Source organism: Carlito syrichta, unplaced genomic scaffold (assembly GCF_000164805.1).
Source record: "Carlito syrichta isolate Samal-C Ts95f unplaced genomic scaffold, Tarsius_syrichta-2.0.1 Scaffold130519, whole genome shotgun sequence".
NCBI lineage: Eukaryota > Metazoa > Chordata > Mammalia > Primates > Tarsiidae > Carlito > Carlito syrichta.
In genome coordinates this window covers 326,216-348,128 of record NW_007074615.1, presented here as the reverse complement: position 1 = coordinate 348,128, position 21,913 = coordinate 326,216, and the positions used below count along the sequence as shown (strand labels likewise).

General features: G+C 36.7%; 1 protein-coding gene across 2 annotated transcripts in view; it reads left to right on the top strand.

The window, feature by feature from the left end:
- The first annotated feature begins 15 nt into the window (after positions 1–15).
- Positions 16–21,913, top strand: part of RAPGEF2 (Rap guanine nucleotide exchange factor 2) — a 278,622-nt gene continuing 256,724 nt past the window's right edge. The window contains exon 1 of one of the 2 annotated variants that reach the window (XM_008049094.2): positions 16–84. In XM_008049094.2, the coding sequence (XP_008047285.2) occupies positions 16–84 (69 nt within the window). The remainder of the gene's footprint in view (positions 85–21,913) is intronic. The other variant, XM_008049096.1, reaches the window with a different exon arrangement.

Below are 21,913 nucleotides of genomic sequence, written 5' to 3'. Positions count from 1 at the left end.
CGGCCGGCGGGGGAGATGGCGTCCTACGTGGATAACAGCTTCCGGCAGGCGGTGATGAAGAACCCCGCCGAGAGGACTCCCCAGGTGAGCCCCGCGCCGCCGCCGCGCTGGCCGGGTCGTGCCCCCTTCCCCGACATCGGTCGCCCGGGCACCCCAGTTCTTCCCGGTCCGCCAGCCCACCGCTGACGGCATCCCGGCGCTCTCTTTCTCTTCGGCCGTCCTGGTTTTATTTTTCCCTCCCTTGACATCCTCCTCCCCAGGACTGACCTTCCCCTTGGGTTTGTCTGGCCGGGTGTGTGTTGGGGGTGGGGGGAATGAGTGGGAGGTTCCTTTTAGCATCACTACCTCTCCCCAACCGCTCTTGGGGCCTCTGACTCTCAGGGGTGGGGTCTCACCTCCCCTCGGCCAGGACTCTTCCCCCTGACCGCAGGTCCGTCCCTCCCCTCGCATTTGGCCTTCTGCCTTTGGAGTTGAGTGGTGTATGAGGAGGGATAGGAGGAAGCGTGTGTGGTTGTGCGAAAGGCAAGCCCTTGTGTTGGCCTCCTAAAGTAAGACAAGGAGATGTTCGTGTATTTACTATTTCGTTGTTTTTTTTTTTTTAATTTGGAAAAGGGATGCTGCTTTCCATGGAAGGAAAAAAAAAGTTGAAGAGCTAGGCTAGTGCTTTGAGTGTAAATTGCAGAGCAGGCAAATTCAAATACACTCCCGGGAAGGGCGCCCTGCGGATTCTTTTGGTGTTGCACAACCTTGTCAGAATTAGATAAGTTTGTTAACCTTTATGCGTTTGTTTACCTTCAGGCTTAGACTTTCATACTTTAAGTGGCCAGTGGGGTTGGATTTGGTCGTCTCAAGTTGGACTTAGAGAGGGGCAAATTTATACAAATGTGGTGTTTGATTTTTCTCGGCTTTTAGTTGCTGACTGGATATTGACGCATATTCCTAAGCGTTGGGGTGGTGACTACAGGGCATCCTGCTTGCCAGCCGTCTTAAGGCAAATAAGCCCTCCTGATCCTTGGAACCATCAGACATTTAGGAGCTAATGCTTGGGAGTTGCTTTGCTTGTTAGGTGTTGGGTGCCATCTGTTCAAATCCAAATACTCTCATTCTCAGATGTTGATTATTATTATTTAATGTGGGGAGAACAGAATAAAATAGAATCTTCCACTGGCTGCCTTTGGACAAGTCCCAAGAATAGCACCTGGTACTGTTTTTGATTTTTCATTTTTCTTGATGGGCCTGTCACATCTGGGGTATCATGGATACCTTGAACATATTTATCAAACATAAGTAAATGTTTGAAGTTGGGCTGTACTTTTACAAGAAAATTTATTTGTGTGTCCAGAAAGTTCCTATTTAAAAATACTGTTTTCATCCAAACAAGGAATGGCCTGCTTTGATCTTGCCCTTTCCTTGGTGTTGTGCTGCCTCTCCTCTGCCTATTTGTTTTAAAATTGTCAGTTGGATCAGTCTTCTGCATCTGAAAATGCATATTCCCAGTCTCAGTGTGAAGGAAAAGCAGTTTTCACTGAGATACTTCAATTTCTTTCAAGAACACTGTTTGAAGTGCCAAGTAAATTACACATGCTGAGAGTATTAGAATCTAGCAAGGCTGGTTAGAAAATGATGTCAGAGGCCTTTGGTAGAAATTAGAGAGGGGGAAGTGGTGCCTTTGGTTGATTAGTTAGAAGAATAACAATGACTGAACCTACTATCAGTTGGGGGGTGGGTCACCAAATAAGATTGGGAGAGACAAAACCTCCATTGTGACAATGTTCAGATTGTGCCAAATAAATGAACTGTTAAACTTTCCTGTTCCCCTGTCAGTTGTATAGAATAGAGTAAAAACTGACCCAATCTAGAACTTGGCCTGAGTCAAAAGTAAGTGGGCCGGTTACTACTAACACCACAGCATGAAAGCTCCATTGACAGTCTGAAAGCAGCACATTTCTTCGACTAACCCTTCATAGCAAAAGTAAACATAGAGAAGCCTACCAAACATTTCCAACATTCCTAAGTGTCAACCCTATTCACTTTGATGTTCATTTGGCTATTACTAACACAAACTCCCCTGCTTACTTATAGTTTTAAAGAGAAAGTAGTTTGAAGTTTGAATGTTTCCCATTTTTACCTGACTTGTCAGAAATAATCTTCTAAAACTTTGAAATTTATGAAAAAGTATAAAAAAGGCTTATGTAGAAGGTACTTTTTACATTGAATGCTTTCTTAATGTATGCTGAAAGTACAGTCTTTTCTCATGAATGTTTGAGAGTTAGAATTTTGGAGTGTAAGAGAAAAGCAACCTTGTTAAATAAGCATGATTTCATGAACAAAAGAACATGAATTAGGAGTTTTGCTGTCATGCTTCCTTCTGTTTCTAAGGACAGACTTGATGAAGGAGTTTGTGTGATTCTCAGTATACGAAAGGAAAGTGCTTTAAAAGAAAAGAATAGGTGGGAGGCACATAACATCAATAAGGGAACGTGATCCTAAACCAGGCAAAGTGAGGACCTAAACTTCACTTGTATGTTGACCACTTATGTACCTAATCATGAATTGTACCCCACATCTTTAAAATATAATTACACAAAAAAAAGAATAGAAGAAAATATGTACTTTTTTGGGTTAAATTCAGTTTCTTTTTGTTTCTTTTCTTTTCAAACCCTACCAGCCCAGTTCTCCCAAACTCTATGAAGACATTGTTTGTTTGTTTTGTATTTAGGTCAATCAATTGCCTAGAAGTAATTCTGATGTCACTAATGTGACCTAAAAAGAGTTGGGTAGGAGAGAATCTGAGATGGGAAGAGTCCCAAGAACTTGGATAAATTGGGTGCTTTTCATGTCCACCTGGAAAATGGGAACACATTCTACTAAGGCATGTCATTAGAGGGGGAAATGGTAAGGAGAAATACCAAAAAATTTGTCGTATGGATTTTTAGCCAGATTATGCATATTCACATTCAAGAGACTGTCACTTGATATTTTGAGAGGAGGAGAAGTATCTTCTTTAATTGAATATTTGTCCCATATTGTATGTTTAAAAACCTCATTTAAGTTCTAGTCAGTGGGTCACTATATTCTAAATAACAAACCTCCTTGAAAGTAATGAGCACTAAACATACTGTTGAAATTTTTCAGTGCACCTCTGTTGAAAATGAGGACTCTTAAGTAATTGCTTTATTTAACTATTTTGGTTTGTGTCTTTAATCACTTAAATAAGAAGCTTGGTCACCAAAGCAATTTGGTGAAGTAAGAGACAATGAATAAATTACAAACGGCTTTATTCCCAAGGCTTGTACAATAAAACTATTTTTCTAAACCATTTTATTAACTTGTTTAGTTCAGGGCCTTTGAAATTGCTTCTGTAGAGTGTTTAAACTTGTGATGTTTTTAGTTTTTCAGGTGGACAGCTATTGCAAAATTGTTTCCTTTAAAGATCTAATTTGGCTGAGTGTGGTGGCTCAAGCCTGTAATTCCAGCATTTTGGGAGGCCAAGGCTAGAGGATTGCCTGAGTCCAGGGGTTCGAGACTAGCCTGGGCAACTTGGTGAGACCTTGTTTTTACAATAAATCAAAAAGTTAACTGGGCATGGTTGTTTGCACCTGTAGTTCCAGCTACTTGGAAGGCTGAGGTGGAAGAATCCTCTGAGCTCAGCAGGTCGAGGCTGCAGTGGCCATGAGCATGCCACTACACTCCAGCCTGGGTGACAGAGTGAGACTTCAACTCGGGAGAAAAAAAAAAAAGATACATTTAATGCATTTATAGCTAGTTTTAAAAGCTGTTTTAAAATGGTATGTGTAAAGTAACCCCCCATCTCTTCCTAGTTAATAAACTTAATTTATCTTTCACTAGTAATTTTTTAGAGGCTATTACACCTTTTGATTTAGCTACTAACTCATGAATATGTCATAAAGGACTGCGAAACTTGATTCTTTGTAAAGTCACTTAGTAGGGTTAATCTTGAGTCATAATGAGAGGGCTGAAAAAATACCTTTAGCCCAGAGAACTTTCAATTATAAAAATCAGCCGGGCTCGGTGGCTCAGCCTGTAATCCCGCGCCTTTGGGTGGCTGAGGTGAGTGGATTGCCTGAGCCCGCAGGTTCGAGACCTGCCTGGGCAGCGAGACCTCATCTCTACAATAAATCAAGAAATCAGCCGGGCGTGGTAGCGCATGCCTGTAATTCCGGCTACTTGGAAGGCTGAGGCGGAAGGATCGCCGGAGCCCAGCAGGTCAAGGCTGCGGTGGCCGGGAGCGGCCACTACACTCCAGTCTGGGCGACAGAGTGAGACTCCAACTCAAAAAAAATAAAAAATAAAAATAAAAATCTGCACAAAAGAATATCTCTTACAGATATTTAACTTTCAAATCTAGTGAAGGAATTGTGTCTGTTACATTTAAATTCTCTGTTTGAATTCCCTTTTACCATTGTTTATAAGCAGATTCATATTTTCATTTGATGGCTTATACATTTAGTATATTTTAACTCATTTTTGGCCTTTAGTAATGTTTGTTTTTTAAATAGTTTTCTTAAAACACAATTAAACTATAAAAAAAACACAGCTAAACTATCCGTATGCAGCTTGCAAAGTATGTCTCATAAACAATTGCTTGGGCACAGCATTTAGAGTTTATAACAATGATTTTTGAATTTTTTTTGGTTGCAATTACATTTATAACTGGAATACGAATTTCATACTCTTAGCTTGTGACTTTGAACAAGTAAAGACTTAAATTTATGATAAAAATTATTAGCATTCTTTTGCAATATGGGTAGAAGCTTAGTTGCCTTCAAATAACCTCTTAAACATTTAGTAATTAACAGTTCCATAATTAACTTTGCATATCTTGGCTGAAGTTCAGAATGAAAATCTCCCAACTGCAGTGCTGTACACAGATACTGGTTTAATGTAGTTGTTGTCATTCCCAAACCCTGAAGTTTCACAGAACAGTTAAAAAAAAAAAAAAAAAAAGACGACACCTTTTTGACAACTTTTTGCTTTTTTTCCCCTTAAGAAAGGAATAAAATAAAAACAAAACCAGCTATTACCTCCAATCACTATCATTTATTCTTGGCATCTAATAAGAAAGGATGCACTGTCACACCAACTCTCAGTCCTGAAATATTCTTGCTTTGTTTCTTCTGGCTTCATAAGAAGACTCACTATGTCTATTTGTTTTTTGTATTTATGTATTGGGTCGGGGGTCCCACTCTGTCACCCAGGCTGGAGTGCAGTGGCACAGTCAGAACTCACCACAGCCTCAACCTCCTGGGCTCAGTTGATTCTTCTGTCTCAGTTTCCCTAGTAACTAGGGCTACAGTTGCATGCCACCACACTTGGCTAATTTTTTAATTTGTTTTGTAGAGATGGGGTTTTTGCTGTGTTGCCCAGGATAGTCCGGAACTCCGGAGCTCAAGCAGTCCTCCCACCCTGGCCTCGCAAAGTGCTAGGATTATAGGCATGAGCCACTGTGCTTGACTACTATGTCTGTATACATAAAATTTTTATTGGAACCCCCCAAAAAACTTATCTGAGTATATTTTGGGTGATTGAAGCTATCACAATAAGGTCTTACTTCAGTGATATTTGAAATTCATGTCACATAAAGTTGTCGTGTGATATGCCTCAGAAACATACCGTCTGAAATAATGATCTGACAGCCATTTGGAAACACAGACTCTGTTTCTGCTTGACTCATGAAAACTTACTTTAAAAAAATTTGGGGTTGAATGTGGTGGCTCATGCCTGTAATCCTAATGCTTTGAGAGGCCTAGCAGGAGGGTCACTTGAGGTCAGAAGTTTGAGACTAGCCTGGACAATATAGCAAGATTCCATCTCTATAAAAATAAAAAAAATAGCCAAACATGGTGGCACATACCTGCAGTTCCAACTGCTTGGGGGAGGAGGGAGTAGGGAAGTGGGGAGCTGAGACGGGAAGATTGCTTGAGCCCAGGAGGTTGAGGCTGCAGTGAGCTGTGATTGTGCTATTGTACCCTAGCCTGGGTGACAGAGTAAAATGCTATCTAAAAAAAAATTTTTTTTGGTTACTTATTTTGTAAATTTTATATAGAAATAACTTTGATATAGACTACGGAGATATGGAAACTGCTGATAGTTCATGGTTCCTTGAGATCTGTATTTTATGGAATGTTCCCTTTCTTCACCTCATATTTGGTAACCGTTTCCTCATTTGTAATGATAATAGCTTTCTGAGGTTTTGTGGATTAAGTGAAAGTACATTAACTGTTTAGAGCAATGCCTAATGATAGTCCTTACTGCAGCACATTTTGATAAAATAGCTATTATTTACCAAGCCCTGGGAATTAAAAGATGAAATGAGATGTAAGTCCCTCAAGTCACTCAACAATCTATTGTAGTCTGTGGACTTTCTAGGTGAGGGGTACTGAGTTGTAGGGGAGGAGAAATTTACCCACCCACTGGTAACTAGGGGACATGAAGGATGTTGCACATAGACCCACGGTCATGAGTAGCACATGTGGTTGTAAGAAAACTTGTAGGCCTTTGTTCAGTGTCCTTGGAGCCAAGGGAGAGTAGGAGATGGGGAGTGGTGCCACTGGATTGTAGACCCTTGTGTTTTGGAGGGGAGTTAGAAGAAGAGTTCTCTCTTTTTTTCTTTGGTCAGAGTTTCGCTTTGTTGCCAGGCTGAAGTACAGTGGCACCATCATGACTCACTGCAGCCTTCACCTCTGGGGCTCAGGCAGTGCTTTCACCTCAGTCTCCTGAGTAGCTGTGACTACAAATATATGCCACCATGCCTGGATAAATTTCTTTTTTTTTTGTAGTAACGAAGTCTCACTCTGTTGCTCAGGCTGGTCTTGAACACCTGAGCTCAAGCAATTCTTCCACCTTAGCCTCCCAGAGTGCTGGCAGAGGCGTGAGCCACTGGTCCCAGCCAAGATGACTTTCGTTCTCCAGTCTTGAGATGGTTGAGGGGCTGAATTACGCAGTGGATGGAGATGGATTAGAAATTTTGAGGAATAGTATCTGCTGGACTGGCTAACTGATGCATGCACATTTTGTATCAGCTACTCATATGAACCTATGCTTGTATTATGCCAGTGCAGCCTCATTACGGCACATGACGATGGACGTTTCCTAGTTCATAGGAAAAAAATCCAAGTGGTTAAATATAGTTTGGTTGAGTTTTAATATTTCTCAGTTATACTGTTGATTTTTTCCCTTAACCTCTGATATCTTCCACTACATGTACATTCTGAGAATGTGGTGTAAAACGTCTGATTTATCATGTAGTTATTCTAAATATAATAATATTTCTTAGTCTCTAATGGTTATGAGATTTCCAGACATTACATCCTTTGAAGAGTTGAAGAACTTGCAGTGGGTCCTTGAGAACAGTTGCTTCTCTACCAATTTTTGTTTAGATTGATTAATATTGGTAAATTAGGAGGAGTAGTAATTGGTAGACCATCTAATTGATGTGTTGTAGCTTTGTCAGAACTAGAATATGTATAATTGATAAAAATATGTTCAGTAATCATGTTAGCCTTTGCAAGGAGAAAAATAAGCTTATTGCCACATTATTTTGACTGTTAGGATTTTTATCTTTTCAGGAAAAAATCCCCACCTTTGGTCTCACTTGCTAATTAATCACCACTTACTGAACTGTAAGAAATATGTGTTTCTCAGCTGGGCTCGGTAGCTCAGCCTGTAATCCCGTGTTTTGGGAGGTCGAGGTGAGTGAATTGCCTGAGCCCGAGGGTTCGAGACCCACCTGGGCAACTTGGCAAGACCTCACCTCCAGTAAATAAAAAAAAATCAGCCAGGCGTGGTAAGTGCGTGCCTGTAGTTCCAGCTACTTGGAAGGCTGAGGTGGAAGGATCGCTGGAGCCCAACAGGTCGAGGCTGTGGTGACTGGGAGCGCCCACTGCACTCCAGTCTGGGCGACAGAGTGAGACTCCAACTCAAAAAAAGAAAAAGAAAAAAGAAACATGTATTTCTTGCTATATTCAGGCGTTTCCTCCTCTGGTCTGAAAGAACCTGCCCTGTTGTGTTGGTGGTGAGGGTGGTGAAGGGGCACATTTAGTCCTTGCATTTTGAATGGTCTTGGCTCCACCACTGCTGCTTGTTCAAACCTATATGCATAAAATAGATTTTGGAGGAGTTAACTGTCAGTAACTTGAAGAGGAACTTTGTTTTGTCATTGGAACATGACTCTTCTTCCTTTTACTGTAGTTTCTCATTGCCTACGTCCCATAGGTTGAAAATTATACATCGTGGGGCTTTGGCATTTTTGGAATTTGAATTTTTCAAATATCTATTATTAACTTTGTGAACTGAAATGAGAATTTACATTTTGCTCCTACTGGCAGTTTATTAATAGTTGAAAATAAACATTTACCTTAGTATCTGTCCCTTGTTGACAGCTTTTTGTTCTCTAGCCCATTGTATTTGTTGCTACCCAACTAAAAGCTAGGAGACACTAAACAAGAATTAACGATTAGCTAGCTATTCTGGGAGGCCTGGTAATAACTTTTCTAGAAGCTAACAATAAAGGATCTAAGAGGGTTAGGACATTGTGATTATCTGATTTCTCGTGAAAATTTATTCTAGAGTTATGACTTATCTTTTAAAATATTTTTTATTTTTTCAACCAGTCTTAACTGGAATCATTATCTTTTTAAATTCAACTCTTTAGTTTGAGATAAATGTAGATTCACATGCAATTATAATAAGTAATATGGAAAGATACTGTGTACCCTTATCCAGTTTCTTCCTTTAGTAATATCTTGCAAAATTATGGTGTAATATCATGACAGGATATTGACATTGATACAGTCAAGACACAGAACAATTCTAGAACCACACACCATTCCTCTTGTTGCCCTTTTATAGCCACAACCACTCCCCTACTCCACCTCTGTAAACCACTAATCTCTCCTCCCTTTCTATAACTGTGTCATTTAAAAAATGTTGTTAAATGAAATCATAGAGTATATGGCCTTTGCAGATTTTTTTTTTTCACTCAGCATCTTTAAGGCTCATCATCTTTTGGTTAAAATGATTTTCTACTGTTGTTCCTGAATGATTTGGCTTTGTATTTCCAAAATACTAGTAACATCCAAGGATTGAGGGGTGGTGATGTAAGATGAAATGGATTTAAATAGTGATAAGAGAAAATTCTATAACAGTGTATATAAAATACAAATCAAAGATTATAAGGTCTAGGGTGAGCTAGAGTTGTGATAGCACAACATACTTGGAATGTTTTGATATATACTTCCTGTTCATATATATTTGGTCATAACAGAGGTTGTTAGGGTAGTCTTAGCCATCATGATTCCTTGGCAAATAACTTATTTGATGTTCTTCCATTGAAGTGGAGGCTTTTTTTTTTTTTAAAGAAAAGCTATTAAGAAGGAAAGCCTAATGAATGTATATACAAAGGGCAGACCCAGTTGCCAGATCTGGGACAATTTGAGAAACAAAGTAAATAATGACAAATTCCTGGGCAAGAAAATATCCATGAGCCCAATAATGACTGAATAAATACATAAACGAAGGAGTAGACAACTTTTTGTTACAGTTGAATTCCAGTTAGAAAATGTAGAGGGAATGATAGAAAATTACCAGCAGGGAAATGCCACAGTAGTAATTGTTGCAAACAAGAATCATCAATGAATGCCAAAGTTAGTGGATGAAAGTATGATGGGAAATATTGTCACGCACCTCATCATCAGGATATTTGTATAGTCTCACAGTATCTCCCTCATATAAAGGGAAAATCAATACTTACAGTGAACAAAACTGGTGATGCCAGATTAACCAGATGATCAAAGTTATCATCACTAGTTATAAGACATATCAACAGCATGTGATTCCTAACATAATATACTGAGGAGACATACTGAGGAGACATTTGTTGAATAATAGTAATAATAATAATTATTATTATTTTTGAGTTGGAGTCTTACTCTGTCGCCCAGGCTGGAGTGCAATGGCATGCTCATGGCTACTGTAGCCTCTGCCTTCTGGGTTTAGGCAATCCTTCTGCCTCAGCCTCCTGAGTAACTGGAACTACAGGCACACCACCACGCCTGGATAATTTTTTATTTATTGTAGAGACGAGGTCTCGCCAATTTGCCCAGGCTGGTCTTGAACCCCAGGGCTCAGGCAGTCCTCTCACTTCAGCCTCCCAGAGTGCTGGGATTACAGGCATGTGTCACCACACCCAGCCACCCGTGGTATTCTTACTTAAAAAAAGTCAGTGTAAGTGGAGAAAACATCAGACAGACTCAAGTTTAAGGACATTCTACAAAGTAACTGGCAGTACTCCCCGAAAGTGTTGAGGGTATGAGAAACAAAGAAATGCTGAAGAACTGTCACAGATTGGAAGACATTAAGGAAACTGATAACTAAATGCAGTGTAGAATTCTGTGACTGATCGTAGATGAGAAAAGAAAAAAACATTAATAGGATGGCAGGTGAAATTTGAATATGTAGATAATTTTACTGTGGTTACTTTAGATACTAAATTATGGGAAGCTAACAAATTATTTTTTTTAAACATGATCTTAGCTGGGCTTGGTGGCTCAGCCTGTAATCCCGTGCCTTTGGGAGGCTGAGGTGAGTGGATTGCCTGAGCCCGCTGGTTCGAGACCCGCCTGGTCAGCGAGACCTCATCTCTACAATAAATCAAAAAATCAGCCGGGCGTGGTAGCGCATGCCTGTAATTCCGGCTACTTGGAAGGCTGAGGCGGAAGGATCGCCAGAGCCTAGCAGGTCGAGGCTGCGGTGGCCAGGAGTGGCCACTGCACTCCAGTCTGGGCGACAGAGTGAGGTTCCAACTCAAAAAAAATCTTCCCCCCCCCCCCGATTATTTAATCTTAGTGAAGATCTCAGTACCTCTTAGATAAATATTGTGTGTGTATTGGACCATTAGTGAAATGGCTGAGGCAGTATATTAGTTGGAGAAAATTTAAAACACTCACACATAATAGTTAACAAATAAATGCCTGAGAAGAGCTAAGATAATAACTTTTAAACTATTTATTCGCCTTTATTTGTACCTGAATCTTGTTCATATTTTCAAGATGGGTGCATTCTGCCATTTTTGAATGTTTCATAATTCTGTAAACTAGAATATTTGGTATAAGAAAAAAATGTAGGAAGTAGAATATTTTGTGTACATTAAACAAAATAGGAAAGAAATTATGGTTGTAGCTTAAGGAACTGAATCTCAGTAAATTTAAATTGTAGATTTTCCCGCCTTCCAGCCCCCATTTTTTGCTTTCCTGTGAACTTAAAAAAATCCTTTAAATTGTTACTTTTAGTAGGAATGAGGAGGTAGAAGGGGGAGGGAGGGGAGTGACGAGGGTGTGTTTAAAAAGTGCCTCTAGTGAGAGGCACTATTACATTAATAGCTGTGAATGCTAGTGTTAATCTAAAATGAGTATATTCAGTACTTTCATTTAGACTTTTTGAAAAGACTTTATTTATTAGAATCCAGAAAGAAAATAAAAAAGAACTTTTTAAAAATTAAGGCAAATTAAGGCAAAAAACTCCACAAATTATCTTCCCCTCTTATATATGCCTCAACATTTAGATTATGAAGCCACCCATTTTTCCTCATGGTGTAGCATCCACCCCTTCTTTTCCTTTTTTTTTGGTGTTAAATACTGGAGAATGCATGCTGGTTTTGTATATTGTGTACTTTTAAAAAATAACTGAAATTGATGTTGGAAGATTGGATTAAAAAATATGGGACCTAACATCTGAAATAAGATATAAGCTGGAAGGTATTTATTGTTTTTAATACTAAAGACATGCATCATTTGTTTTCTATATTTTAAGTGAATTTTTTCTATGTTTAATGTTGTTAATAATAAATTGAATTTGCAGGCACAAATAAAAAATAAAAGAGCTGGCCAGGTTTTGAAGTAATTAAAATCTTATAAAATAAAAAATGAATAAATATATAGGTGTAGATTAAACCTATTTAACATTCATCCATTTCTTTGTATAGTACCTTTGAATTCTGCAAGAAAATATGTTTCTGATTTTTCCTTCTATGCTACATTTTACAGTCTTACAAACTCCATTTTCTTTTAAGCACACTCGAATTTAGTAGGGAATGAGTGGTCAAATTGTTAAAAGTATTTGACTATTGATCTAAGTTACATTTCGTAGCTATTGAGAAACTACTACATCAGATTTATTCATTTCCAAACAACTAGAGATTAGTTTTGGAAACTCATGAGTTTAAAAAATTGAAATATGATATTTAAAAATGCCATGAATTGAAGAAAGGAAGAATTTGACAATATTTCACTTTGTTTCTAATCTTCATTTATGTCTGATTCTCCGCTCCTCTCCTAGTTTTGTGGGAGAAATGCAGAGCAAGGTTTAGGGGAACAGATCTTCTGCGTGTCTGTTTCTTAAATTTGTGTCACCACAAACTTTGTTTGACACAAATCGTGTACTTAGAGACCCAGAAGTTTTTTGTTCCCCAATACGAACCTCCAAACCTAATTGTCCATCATCTGAGACTGAAGTTAGATGGATGGAAATTCCTGTCTTGATTTTCTCTGGTATGGTTTAAATCTATATCACACAGAGAAAACTCTGTGGGAGGCAACATGGTAGCATTGTTTCACTTGAAAAGTCCTTGTTCCACTTTATATGTTCTGGGATAGCTGCCTTTCTTTGTAGTTATACACTTATATCTTTAATTTTAATTGTATTCACAGAGTAGTTGTTTTGAGTTTATTTAGTGTATTTCCTTCATGCAATTTAGTGGTTATGATCCTGGGCTTTGGTGTCAAACAAACTGCTTTGTGGCCTTGTGTAGGTTACTTAACCTTAGTGGGTCTCAGGCACTTGGATTTCATAGACTGTTACAATTTCATAACACAGTGGGGCATTGACATTGGTTTGTCACCTGTTTCTTTTACCAAATATGTTAAAATAAATATCAACTTGCTATTCCTTATTCTCATTTAAGAAAGGACATTTTACTTATTGTAAAAATAAGAAGGTCATAATCTCAATAAATAAATTTAACTATATTTTGCCATACTGTTCTGTTTTTGTCAAGGATTGATGAAAATTTTATCATGGACAAGTAGGGTGATATTACCAATCTCATATGGTTGTGAAGATTAGATACATTAATGTATATTAAAGTTCTTAACACAGTCCCTTGTGTGAATGTTTAATAAGTATTTGCTCTTATTATTAGTTTTCAATAGTTGATACTCATTACTGTCTGATCTTACTTTTCCCATAGATAACTTTCCTCATTAGTATTTCTAATGACTAATTCGTGATTTATAATGTAAATCAATTTGATAGACTTGAATTATAGATAGATTGCATATATACAGGCATAACTATGGGCTTATTTTTCTCACACAGTAAGAAATCTAAAGGTAGACAATGTGCAGTTGGGTTGCCACAGATGCTTAAGGATGTCATTGAAGGAAACTGGCTCAATCTTCTATTTAGCAAGTGATTTTAGTCTTCAGAGTCACAAGATGACAGTTGCACCACCTAATGGGTTCTTGAAGAAAGCGGGGGAAGGTGCTGCTAAACATTTTTTCTTGTTAAAGGTTTTGTCTTTTTATCTTGGAAAAAAGTCCTCTCTAGGTACTTATTATTGGCCAAGGCTGTGTCACATGGCTATTCTTGGCTGCAAAGGAGGCTGGAAATTTGAGTATTTTGCTTTTAAACTTCTATAGTACAGTAAGGCAAAATAGAAGGAGATTAAGATTAATGAGTACTGTGAGCTGATAGTACTTGTCCAATTTACTTTGCTTAGGAAATAGATGATTGTAATAAGTTTATGCAGTGATTCTCAGGAGACCTCTCTGAAAGTCTTATTGAGTTATAGAGTTACATTACTGTAGTTACAGTTATGGAATATAGATATATTCAACTTCTTGGTTCACTTATTAGGTGTATTAGTTTTTTTGAATCTCAGTCTCTTATTTATAAGACATTGCATATAACTTTTAAATATTACTATTTCTGTGGTAACTGGGTTCTAAACATCCCATCTATCGATGTAAAATTTTAATAGACTAGCATGTATTTTCTAAATCAGTTCCTTTTGCTTAGAATGTATTCTACTTTAAACAACCAAGAAATGTTATTTCTTTTTCTTTGTGTGTGTGTTTCGTTTGTATGTATTGATATTTCCGTTTGTAGGAATACTTCGTCTTTTTTCTGGTATGTTAAGGTTTCAATTTGTCGTTCTCCTCAAAAGCTGAGTCATCAATTTTTTTGTTTTTGTTTTCTTTTTTTAATTCTCAGTGTCACCCACATTAGATTGCAGTGGCACAATCATGGCTTACTGTAGCTTTGACCTACTGGGCGCATGCAATCCTTCCATCTCAGCTTCCCAAGTAGCTGGGACTATAGGTGTGTGCCAGCTAATTTTTGGATTTTTTTTTGTAGAAACAAGGCCTCTTTATGTTGCCCAGGCTAGTCTTGAACTCCTGGGCGCAAGCAGTCCTTCTTTCTACCTCAATCCAGTGTGCAGAGATTACAGTTGTGAGTTATGGTGCCTGACTGATCACTTTTCATTTAAATAAAGTTTTCTCTATTTTATTGAATTCATACTTATATCATAGATTAATGTCTTTAAAAATGGTTTCATATTGAATGTTATACAAGACTAGCTTTGATACTAAAACTTTTAAGTATGCGTTATGTCTTTAAAATAATTTATATGTGTTGAGTTATGCGTTTTTTCCCTGATAGCACTCAAGTTTATACAGATAAACTGCTGTTAATGTCGTGTAGTGGGATCAGTTAAACAGTGGGCTGTCAGATGCTGATGGCTACAGACATTATTATTAAGAGTCAAGAGCATTTGTCATCTTCAGATATTAACATGTTTTCATAAATTATTTGTTTTGGTGGGAGTATACCATATGCCTGAATTTGGAATGTAAGTTAGGACTCTGTCTTCATTTAAAATGAATTAACTTTAACTATGTCTATAACCTCCACTAGACTGAGAGCTTATTGGACTGGGACTTAGACTTAATGTTCATCTTTAAAGTACAGTACTTGGTATACCCCTTAGCACAGAATTGGAGCTGATAAAGGTTTGATGACTTGATCTTGCTTTCCTGAGAGCTTGACACTTGATGATAAAAGGAAAAAAGTACAGATGATCCTTGAATACCATGCGTTTGAACTGTGTGGATCCACTTATACATGAATCTTTTCAGTAAATATATATATTCAGTAAATATATATTCAGAAAATTTTTTGGATGTTTGCAACAATTTGGAAAAACTTTTGGATGGACCTTGCAGAAATATCAAGAATGTTAAGAACAGGTTACATCATGAATGCATAAAATATATGTAGATAATAGACCATTTTATCATTTACAATATACAATATACAAAAATCTATTTAAAAAGTTAACATTTATAAAAATATGTGTATACACTTATAGACCGTATATGGCGCCATTCAAAGTCTAGAGAAACGTAAACAAATGTGAAGATGCAGTATTAAGTAATAACTGCATAAAAGTCAGTCATACATCCTGTACTATTGGAACAATTTGGTAGCTACCTCCGGTTGCTATTTCGGTGAACTCAAGTGTCATGCATATCTGCCTAAAATGTCCTGTGATGCTGATTATATCTACATGAGCAGTTTCTCTGCCAGTACATTGCTTATTACAGTAAAACATGATCTTTCATGGTTTTTATATATTTTTCATCATTTTTAGTGCAATACAGTAAACCTTGAATAACACCATGGGACCCATACTAGTGATGCTGGAAGTACTCCCAAGAAGCACAAAAAAGTCACAACATGATACAAAGAGTTTGAATTGCTTGATAAATTTGCCATAGTGTGAGGTCTGCAGCCGTGGCTGCCCAACATTTCAGATGATTCAGCTTGCAAACAGATGATATAATGTATGATACCGATAAATACAGCACTATACTATAAGTGTATTTTCTCTTGTAATTTTAATAACACTTTCTTCTCCAACTTACTTTATTGTAAGAATGTAGAATATAATATAATACACAAAATGTGTCACTCAGCTATTTGTGTAATCAGCAAAGCTTCCAGTCAACAGTAAACTGTTAAGTTTTTGGGAATCAAAAGTGTGAATTTGTGCTTGAGGGTTTGGTGCTCCTTACCCCATTGTTCCAGGGTCAACTGTATTTAGAAAGTTACCTACTTGATAGATTAAGTTTACTCATTGTGTTTTTGTGGGATTGTTTTTGGCTTTTCTGATAGAACATTTAATTTGATATTTCTCTCTTGTTATGTTGAAGAGAATTCCCTCATATTTGCATATATCCTACAAAAAGTGTCTTGCCTGCCCTGATGGTTACAGAAATTTGTGTTTTACTGCCTTCCAGTAGACTTATCAGCTTGAAAGTTTAATCATGCCGGGTTAGGAATTTCTAGTTTGTCTGGTGGCCTGTGGGGGAATCCCTGGGTGTTTTTGAGTCCAGCATGAAGGTCAGGGTAGTGCCTGAAGACAAACATTTATTAGTGATGAATGCGAAGGTCTTGGAGGACTGCTGAGGCTTTTGCAATACTTGAGGCAGCCCTTTAATGAGACTGGGTGTATCGGACTAGAAAACTACACAGAGAGAGTTAAGAAACAGATCTGCATCAGCTTGAATTGAAACAGACAAATTTGGGAAGAAGAGGAACCACTGTTGTCTCTGGATGGTACTTTGAAATTAATGACTGTATTTTTTTCTTTTTTGTGATTTTGAATGGTCAGTTATGGCATGAGGGCAGGACATGTGACTACTTTTGTATTGCTTATTGTGAGTATGATAACATCTTAAAGTAAGTTTGCCTTGGCTGTGAAAGGTGAGGCCAAAGTGTATGAGGAAACTTCCTTTGTCAGGAAGACTAAAGGGAATTTGAAGTGTGTGTGTGTCGTGGGTGGGGTGGGATATGGATTCTTAGCATTCATCTTTTTTTGTGAGATGTATTCAGGTTTTCTTTACTGGATTGTCTCTTGGGCTTCCAACTGATCTCAGAGCTCAAGGATCTAATAAGTCTTCTGTAATTACAAGCCTGTAATCTTTTTGCAAAAGACGTATCTTTACGCAGAGACGAATGAAAAGGAGAGGACTCACCCTAGCCTGGTTTCACTGTTATTTAAAAACAGCTAAAACAAAGCTCTCTTGTCTATCTCAGTTATTTTTCTCTTCCTAAATGTAGCCAAGCAAGGACTAGGTCTTTTAGTAACTCTAAGAAAGATTCTCTTGGCAATCTTTACAAATACACTCTGAGGGGGGGGAAAGAAATTTTATTCCAAAAATAGCATTATTAACATAACTTTATAAAACTTTTTCAAGACACCAGGTATTATGCATATTATTACTTACTATTGTTAATGTTCATCCAGTATAGTTTTTCAGAATCATGTACTTTTGCTCATGGGAGGCACATATTTTTGTCTAGGTGGTGGTCTCCAGTTTTGCAGCATAACATTCTTGAAACTGTCTCTCTGATCTTTGACTGTGTTTTCTAAAAATTGAGTTAGATGAGAGGTTTTAATACAGTTTTCTTCCTGGATTAGGTTTTCATTATTCAAACACAAATATACAACCATGACATTTTAAAATTCCATTATATATACCATACCCATTACTGGATATATATTAGGTGCTCTGTTCAAGAAATCAACTTTGTGTTATACTAAAAAGAGCCTCTCATTAATTTAGTTTGCAGTCAAGTAATATTTTACTGCTGTTCTATCTTAGTTAAAATGATTGTAGGCATATTATATAAACCTTGAAATTGGATTCAGAGATAAGATTGCTCTTTATTAAGTTGTTTACATTTCTTTCTCTTATGTCAGAACAAACTTGCATGAGTTTATAGTCTGTTTTCTTTGTAGCATGTGCTGTGGAGTTGTCTTCAGTAGCTGTTACTTCTTGGTAACCACAAAGATAACTTTTAAATAATTAATTAGCATTATAATATGTGCATCTATGACAATTAATTATGTCAGAGTATGTCAAGAAAGGAAGCTGTTCCAGCTGAACTTTTGAAATTAGAAGTGAAATTACTTACTTGCGAGCATTTAGTTTCATCCTGGTTCAGGAGAGACACTGAGGTCCAGAAGTTGGCACTGTCTTGCCAGTGATGTTAAGTGTAACTTTGTAAAAAAATGCTAATGAAAAATTTACTACAATGTGTGTAGTATCAAAACTCAGCACTTCCAAACAGAAATGTTCCTAGTGTTTACTCACCTTTGGCTACTTATCTTTAGAGGCTAATCACTTTTTTATAGTTTCATGTATCACCCCAGTTATTTATGAAGACATATTTATGTAGTTTTCTGAAAAGGTTTGAAAGCCATTTGACTTAAAATTTCAAACATATTGTGTAGCCTTTTGTGCATTCTTATTTGTGGGGTTTTATTTTAAAGGAAAGGAGTACATATTGAATCAGTTTTCAGGAAAATAATGCCTATCTTCAAATTGGTTGAAACAAAATACAGAATAGCATGGGGAGGGGGAACAACCAACAAACTAGTGTATCCTAGAAATCTTTGAAAACCTGGTGTAAAGCAATCCATCACTCTCATCAAGCTGGGTGAAATTTTTTAAAAAAGAAAGTCATCAATGTAAGTTAAAATCTGGCCTTTTGTATATCTTTACAGTTTTCTTTATATATGAAATAGGTTAAATGATTTTGATTGTAAAATGTCATTGACTCTATTGCCTGTCCAGGCTTAAAAAAAAAAAAAAAAAAGCCTAATCTCTGCCTATCATCTCACATAGAAATTATCAGAATTTCTCAGAATTTTCCTTTTCACTTATTGAATAAATGTTCCCCTTTGCTGATTTTGAAATAACTATCTTACACATGTTTACAGGAATTCACATTTATCTTTCTTCTCCTCTGCCTTTAGACTAGGTCCTAATTTCCATTTTCCTTAATTTTTACTTTTCTCTGTTGATCTTAAAATCAAAGGTATAAGAAGAAAATGCTCTTGTGGATCTGTTTATTTAGGATAATGTTTTAGAGGAAAAAAATCTAAGCCCTCATTTCTCACTGTCAAGTAGAACCCATTCATGTGATGGTGATTGTCAGGAATCATACTTATAACCTCACAGAACAGTAATCTTGCGTTATCTTTTGGGTAAACTGTTCCTGCTTTTGAATGGATTCTGTTAAGTGGTAGCTATCGGAGTTGGGAAAGAAGACCTTGGTTTTTCTTTGTAGATCTTTCTATTCCCTTTGTTGCCGTTCTCAGGACTTCATCAGTGCCCCATAGGGGCACCTTTTACTCTCCTCCATTTTTAGTTGTTCTAGGAATTCTTCATTCAGTGCCTCTCTTCCTCCCTCATTCCTATCCTGGTAATTTTTTAAGTCCTGGCTTAAATATTTCCTCCTTCATGAATCCTTTTCTGTTCACTTAGACTAGTGGTTGAATTTTTCTTTGAGATTCTTTTTTTTTAGCTTGTGTGTTTCTTTAAGGCATTTATCTCTTGCCAATGTGCAATTTCATACTGATTAAGTGTACACATACTATTTCTGCAAAATTCCTTGAAGATGAAACTTTCTTATTGACTTTTGTGTTTCCATGGCATTTTATATTCTAGTACCTTAGCATTCCCATGAGTATGCAAATGTATGAAGTGTAAGACTCTCATAGTAATGGAATAAGCAATACTACAGATGAGATGACACTAACTTTGGGACAGTTTTAAAAATTTAACTCTTAGAATATTATTTTTATTATTTGAATACAACATTGCTCAGGATTATCATTAAGACTGAGTCAAATTTGAGTCTTAGAATTGCCTGCTTAGGTGATAGAGATTCACATTTTACTTAGTCATCACCATGACTTGTTAAGTCACAGAAACAAGTGAAAAGTAAAAACCTGAATTCTGGGCATGACATTAGTGAATTACTGTGTCCTGGACTTCAATTTTGTTGCCTTGGATTATATTTAGGTATATATGCATTTGCCTTTTCTTGGATTTTGAACTTTTTGTTTTATACATGTGCCTTAAAACCTTTCTTAAGTTAGGCGATCAACAAAGATTTTACATTGTATATTCAATATCTTCTTGTAAGATTCAGGAAGAAGAAAAATTGAGACTAAAAATGACTTAATTTATCTTTTGCATTAGTGCCACTCTAATAGTACATTTTAGTGTCTAACTAATGCTGAAGAGTAGGTAGAAGGGAGAGACTGATATTCTACCCAGTACTCTCTGAAACTTTGACAATTTTCATTGGGTCTTAGTTTTCTCCTCTGCAAAGTGGGACACAGTGCATGCTGTACCTATTTTTTCAGAATGTAATGAGCTTAATATATTAGAAAGTACAAGTGGAAAAGTTTACATTAATGTAAGGTATTACTATTGCTAACATAATAAAAATTGTTGGTGCCAGTAGAAACTTATAAAGATAATAGGCTATGATCCTTTAGTAAATGGCTAATAGTATTTATAAAAGCATGACTCTTTTTGATGTGTATAAAGTAGTAAAATCACATTTTCAAAAAATTTTTTTTTTGGTTTTCCAGTTTAATATACCTGTGGAACATATTAGGAAGCAGAGACTTTGTGTTGGGTTTTGTAGAAGTTTTTTCTTTGCTAAAGCATTTTCAAACTTCAGAGAATCATTGTGTAAAAACTCAACTACATCGTGTACATCAATGTATTTTAAATAGTTTTGATCATTTTATTTGAATAAAGAAGCTAGGTCAGGCATGGTGCCTCACGACTGTAATCCCAGCACTGAGGCAGGAGGATCACTTGAGCCCAGAAGTTTGAGACCAGCCTAGGCAACATAGTGATACCTCATCTGTACCAAAAAAAAAAAATTAGCTAGGCATGGTGGTGCACTCCAACCTGGGTGACAGAATGAAAGCCCAGACTTAAAAAAAAAAAAAGAGAAGCTGAACCCAAAGTTCCTTTCTTTCAAAGGTGGCAAAGTCTTTCCGTATGTGACATATATATATGTTCTAATAAGTTTGCTTATTGGAATATATGTTTTTGGAAGAAAATATTTGTAATTGTATGGTATGACTAGATACAATTCTCTTTTAGGATTTTTTTTTTTTAAATTTAGGGAGCACATAGCTTAGAAAGACCAGCTGAGGAAAGATGTGGAAAAGCAATGAACATTTATTGTCTTTTATGTGCTAGGAAGTCAGCCAGAGGTTTTCTCAGAGTTTATTTAGTTCTTACACCAACCTAATAGAGTGGGAGGTGCTATTTTCAGTTTACCAATGAAGAAACTGAGATGCAGAGGTTAAGTAATTTGCTTAAGAACACAACTGCCTGATTAGCAAAGTCCTTCTTTCTCCTTTGCTCCCTCTACAGTAAGATCAGGTACAAATGTTGTATTGTTGTTAATGGAACTTTTACAAAATGTAGTTCTGATTTGCTTAGGATGGATTTTTTTTTTTAGATAAAGTCTTGAGTCTTGCTTGCTTTGTCACTCAGGCAGGTGTGCAGTGGTGTGATTATAGCTCACTGCAGCCTTGAACTCCTTGTCTCAAGCGTTCATCTCACCTGAGTCTCCAGAGTAGCTAGGACTACACACATTCATGTTTTTCTTTTTTTGCAAGTAATCCATACCATATCACTTTATTTTATTTTTTAATTATCATTTTAAAGATGTGGGACAAAAGCATGTTTTCCTTTATTCAAAATGCCCTGCTAGGTTACTTGCGGGAAGCTTCAGGTCTAAAGTCTAATTATATTAAAATTTTAAAATGATTAGAATTAGTAGAGTAGGACTGGAAGGCCTTCTTTTAAATTAGTGTCAGGCTTAGCAAGTAGATTATTTTCAGTAAATGTTGGCTATTATTATTTTAACTATACCTTTTAAATAGCCTGTTTTACTCTCCATGCTTATTTGAAAATAATACAGAGTTTCATGTGGTTTAAATAACATC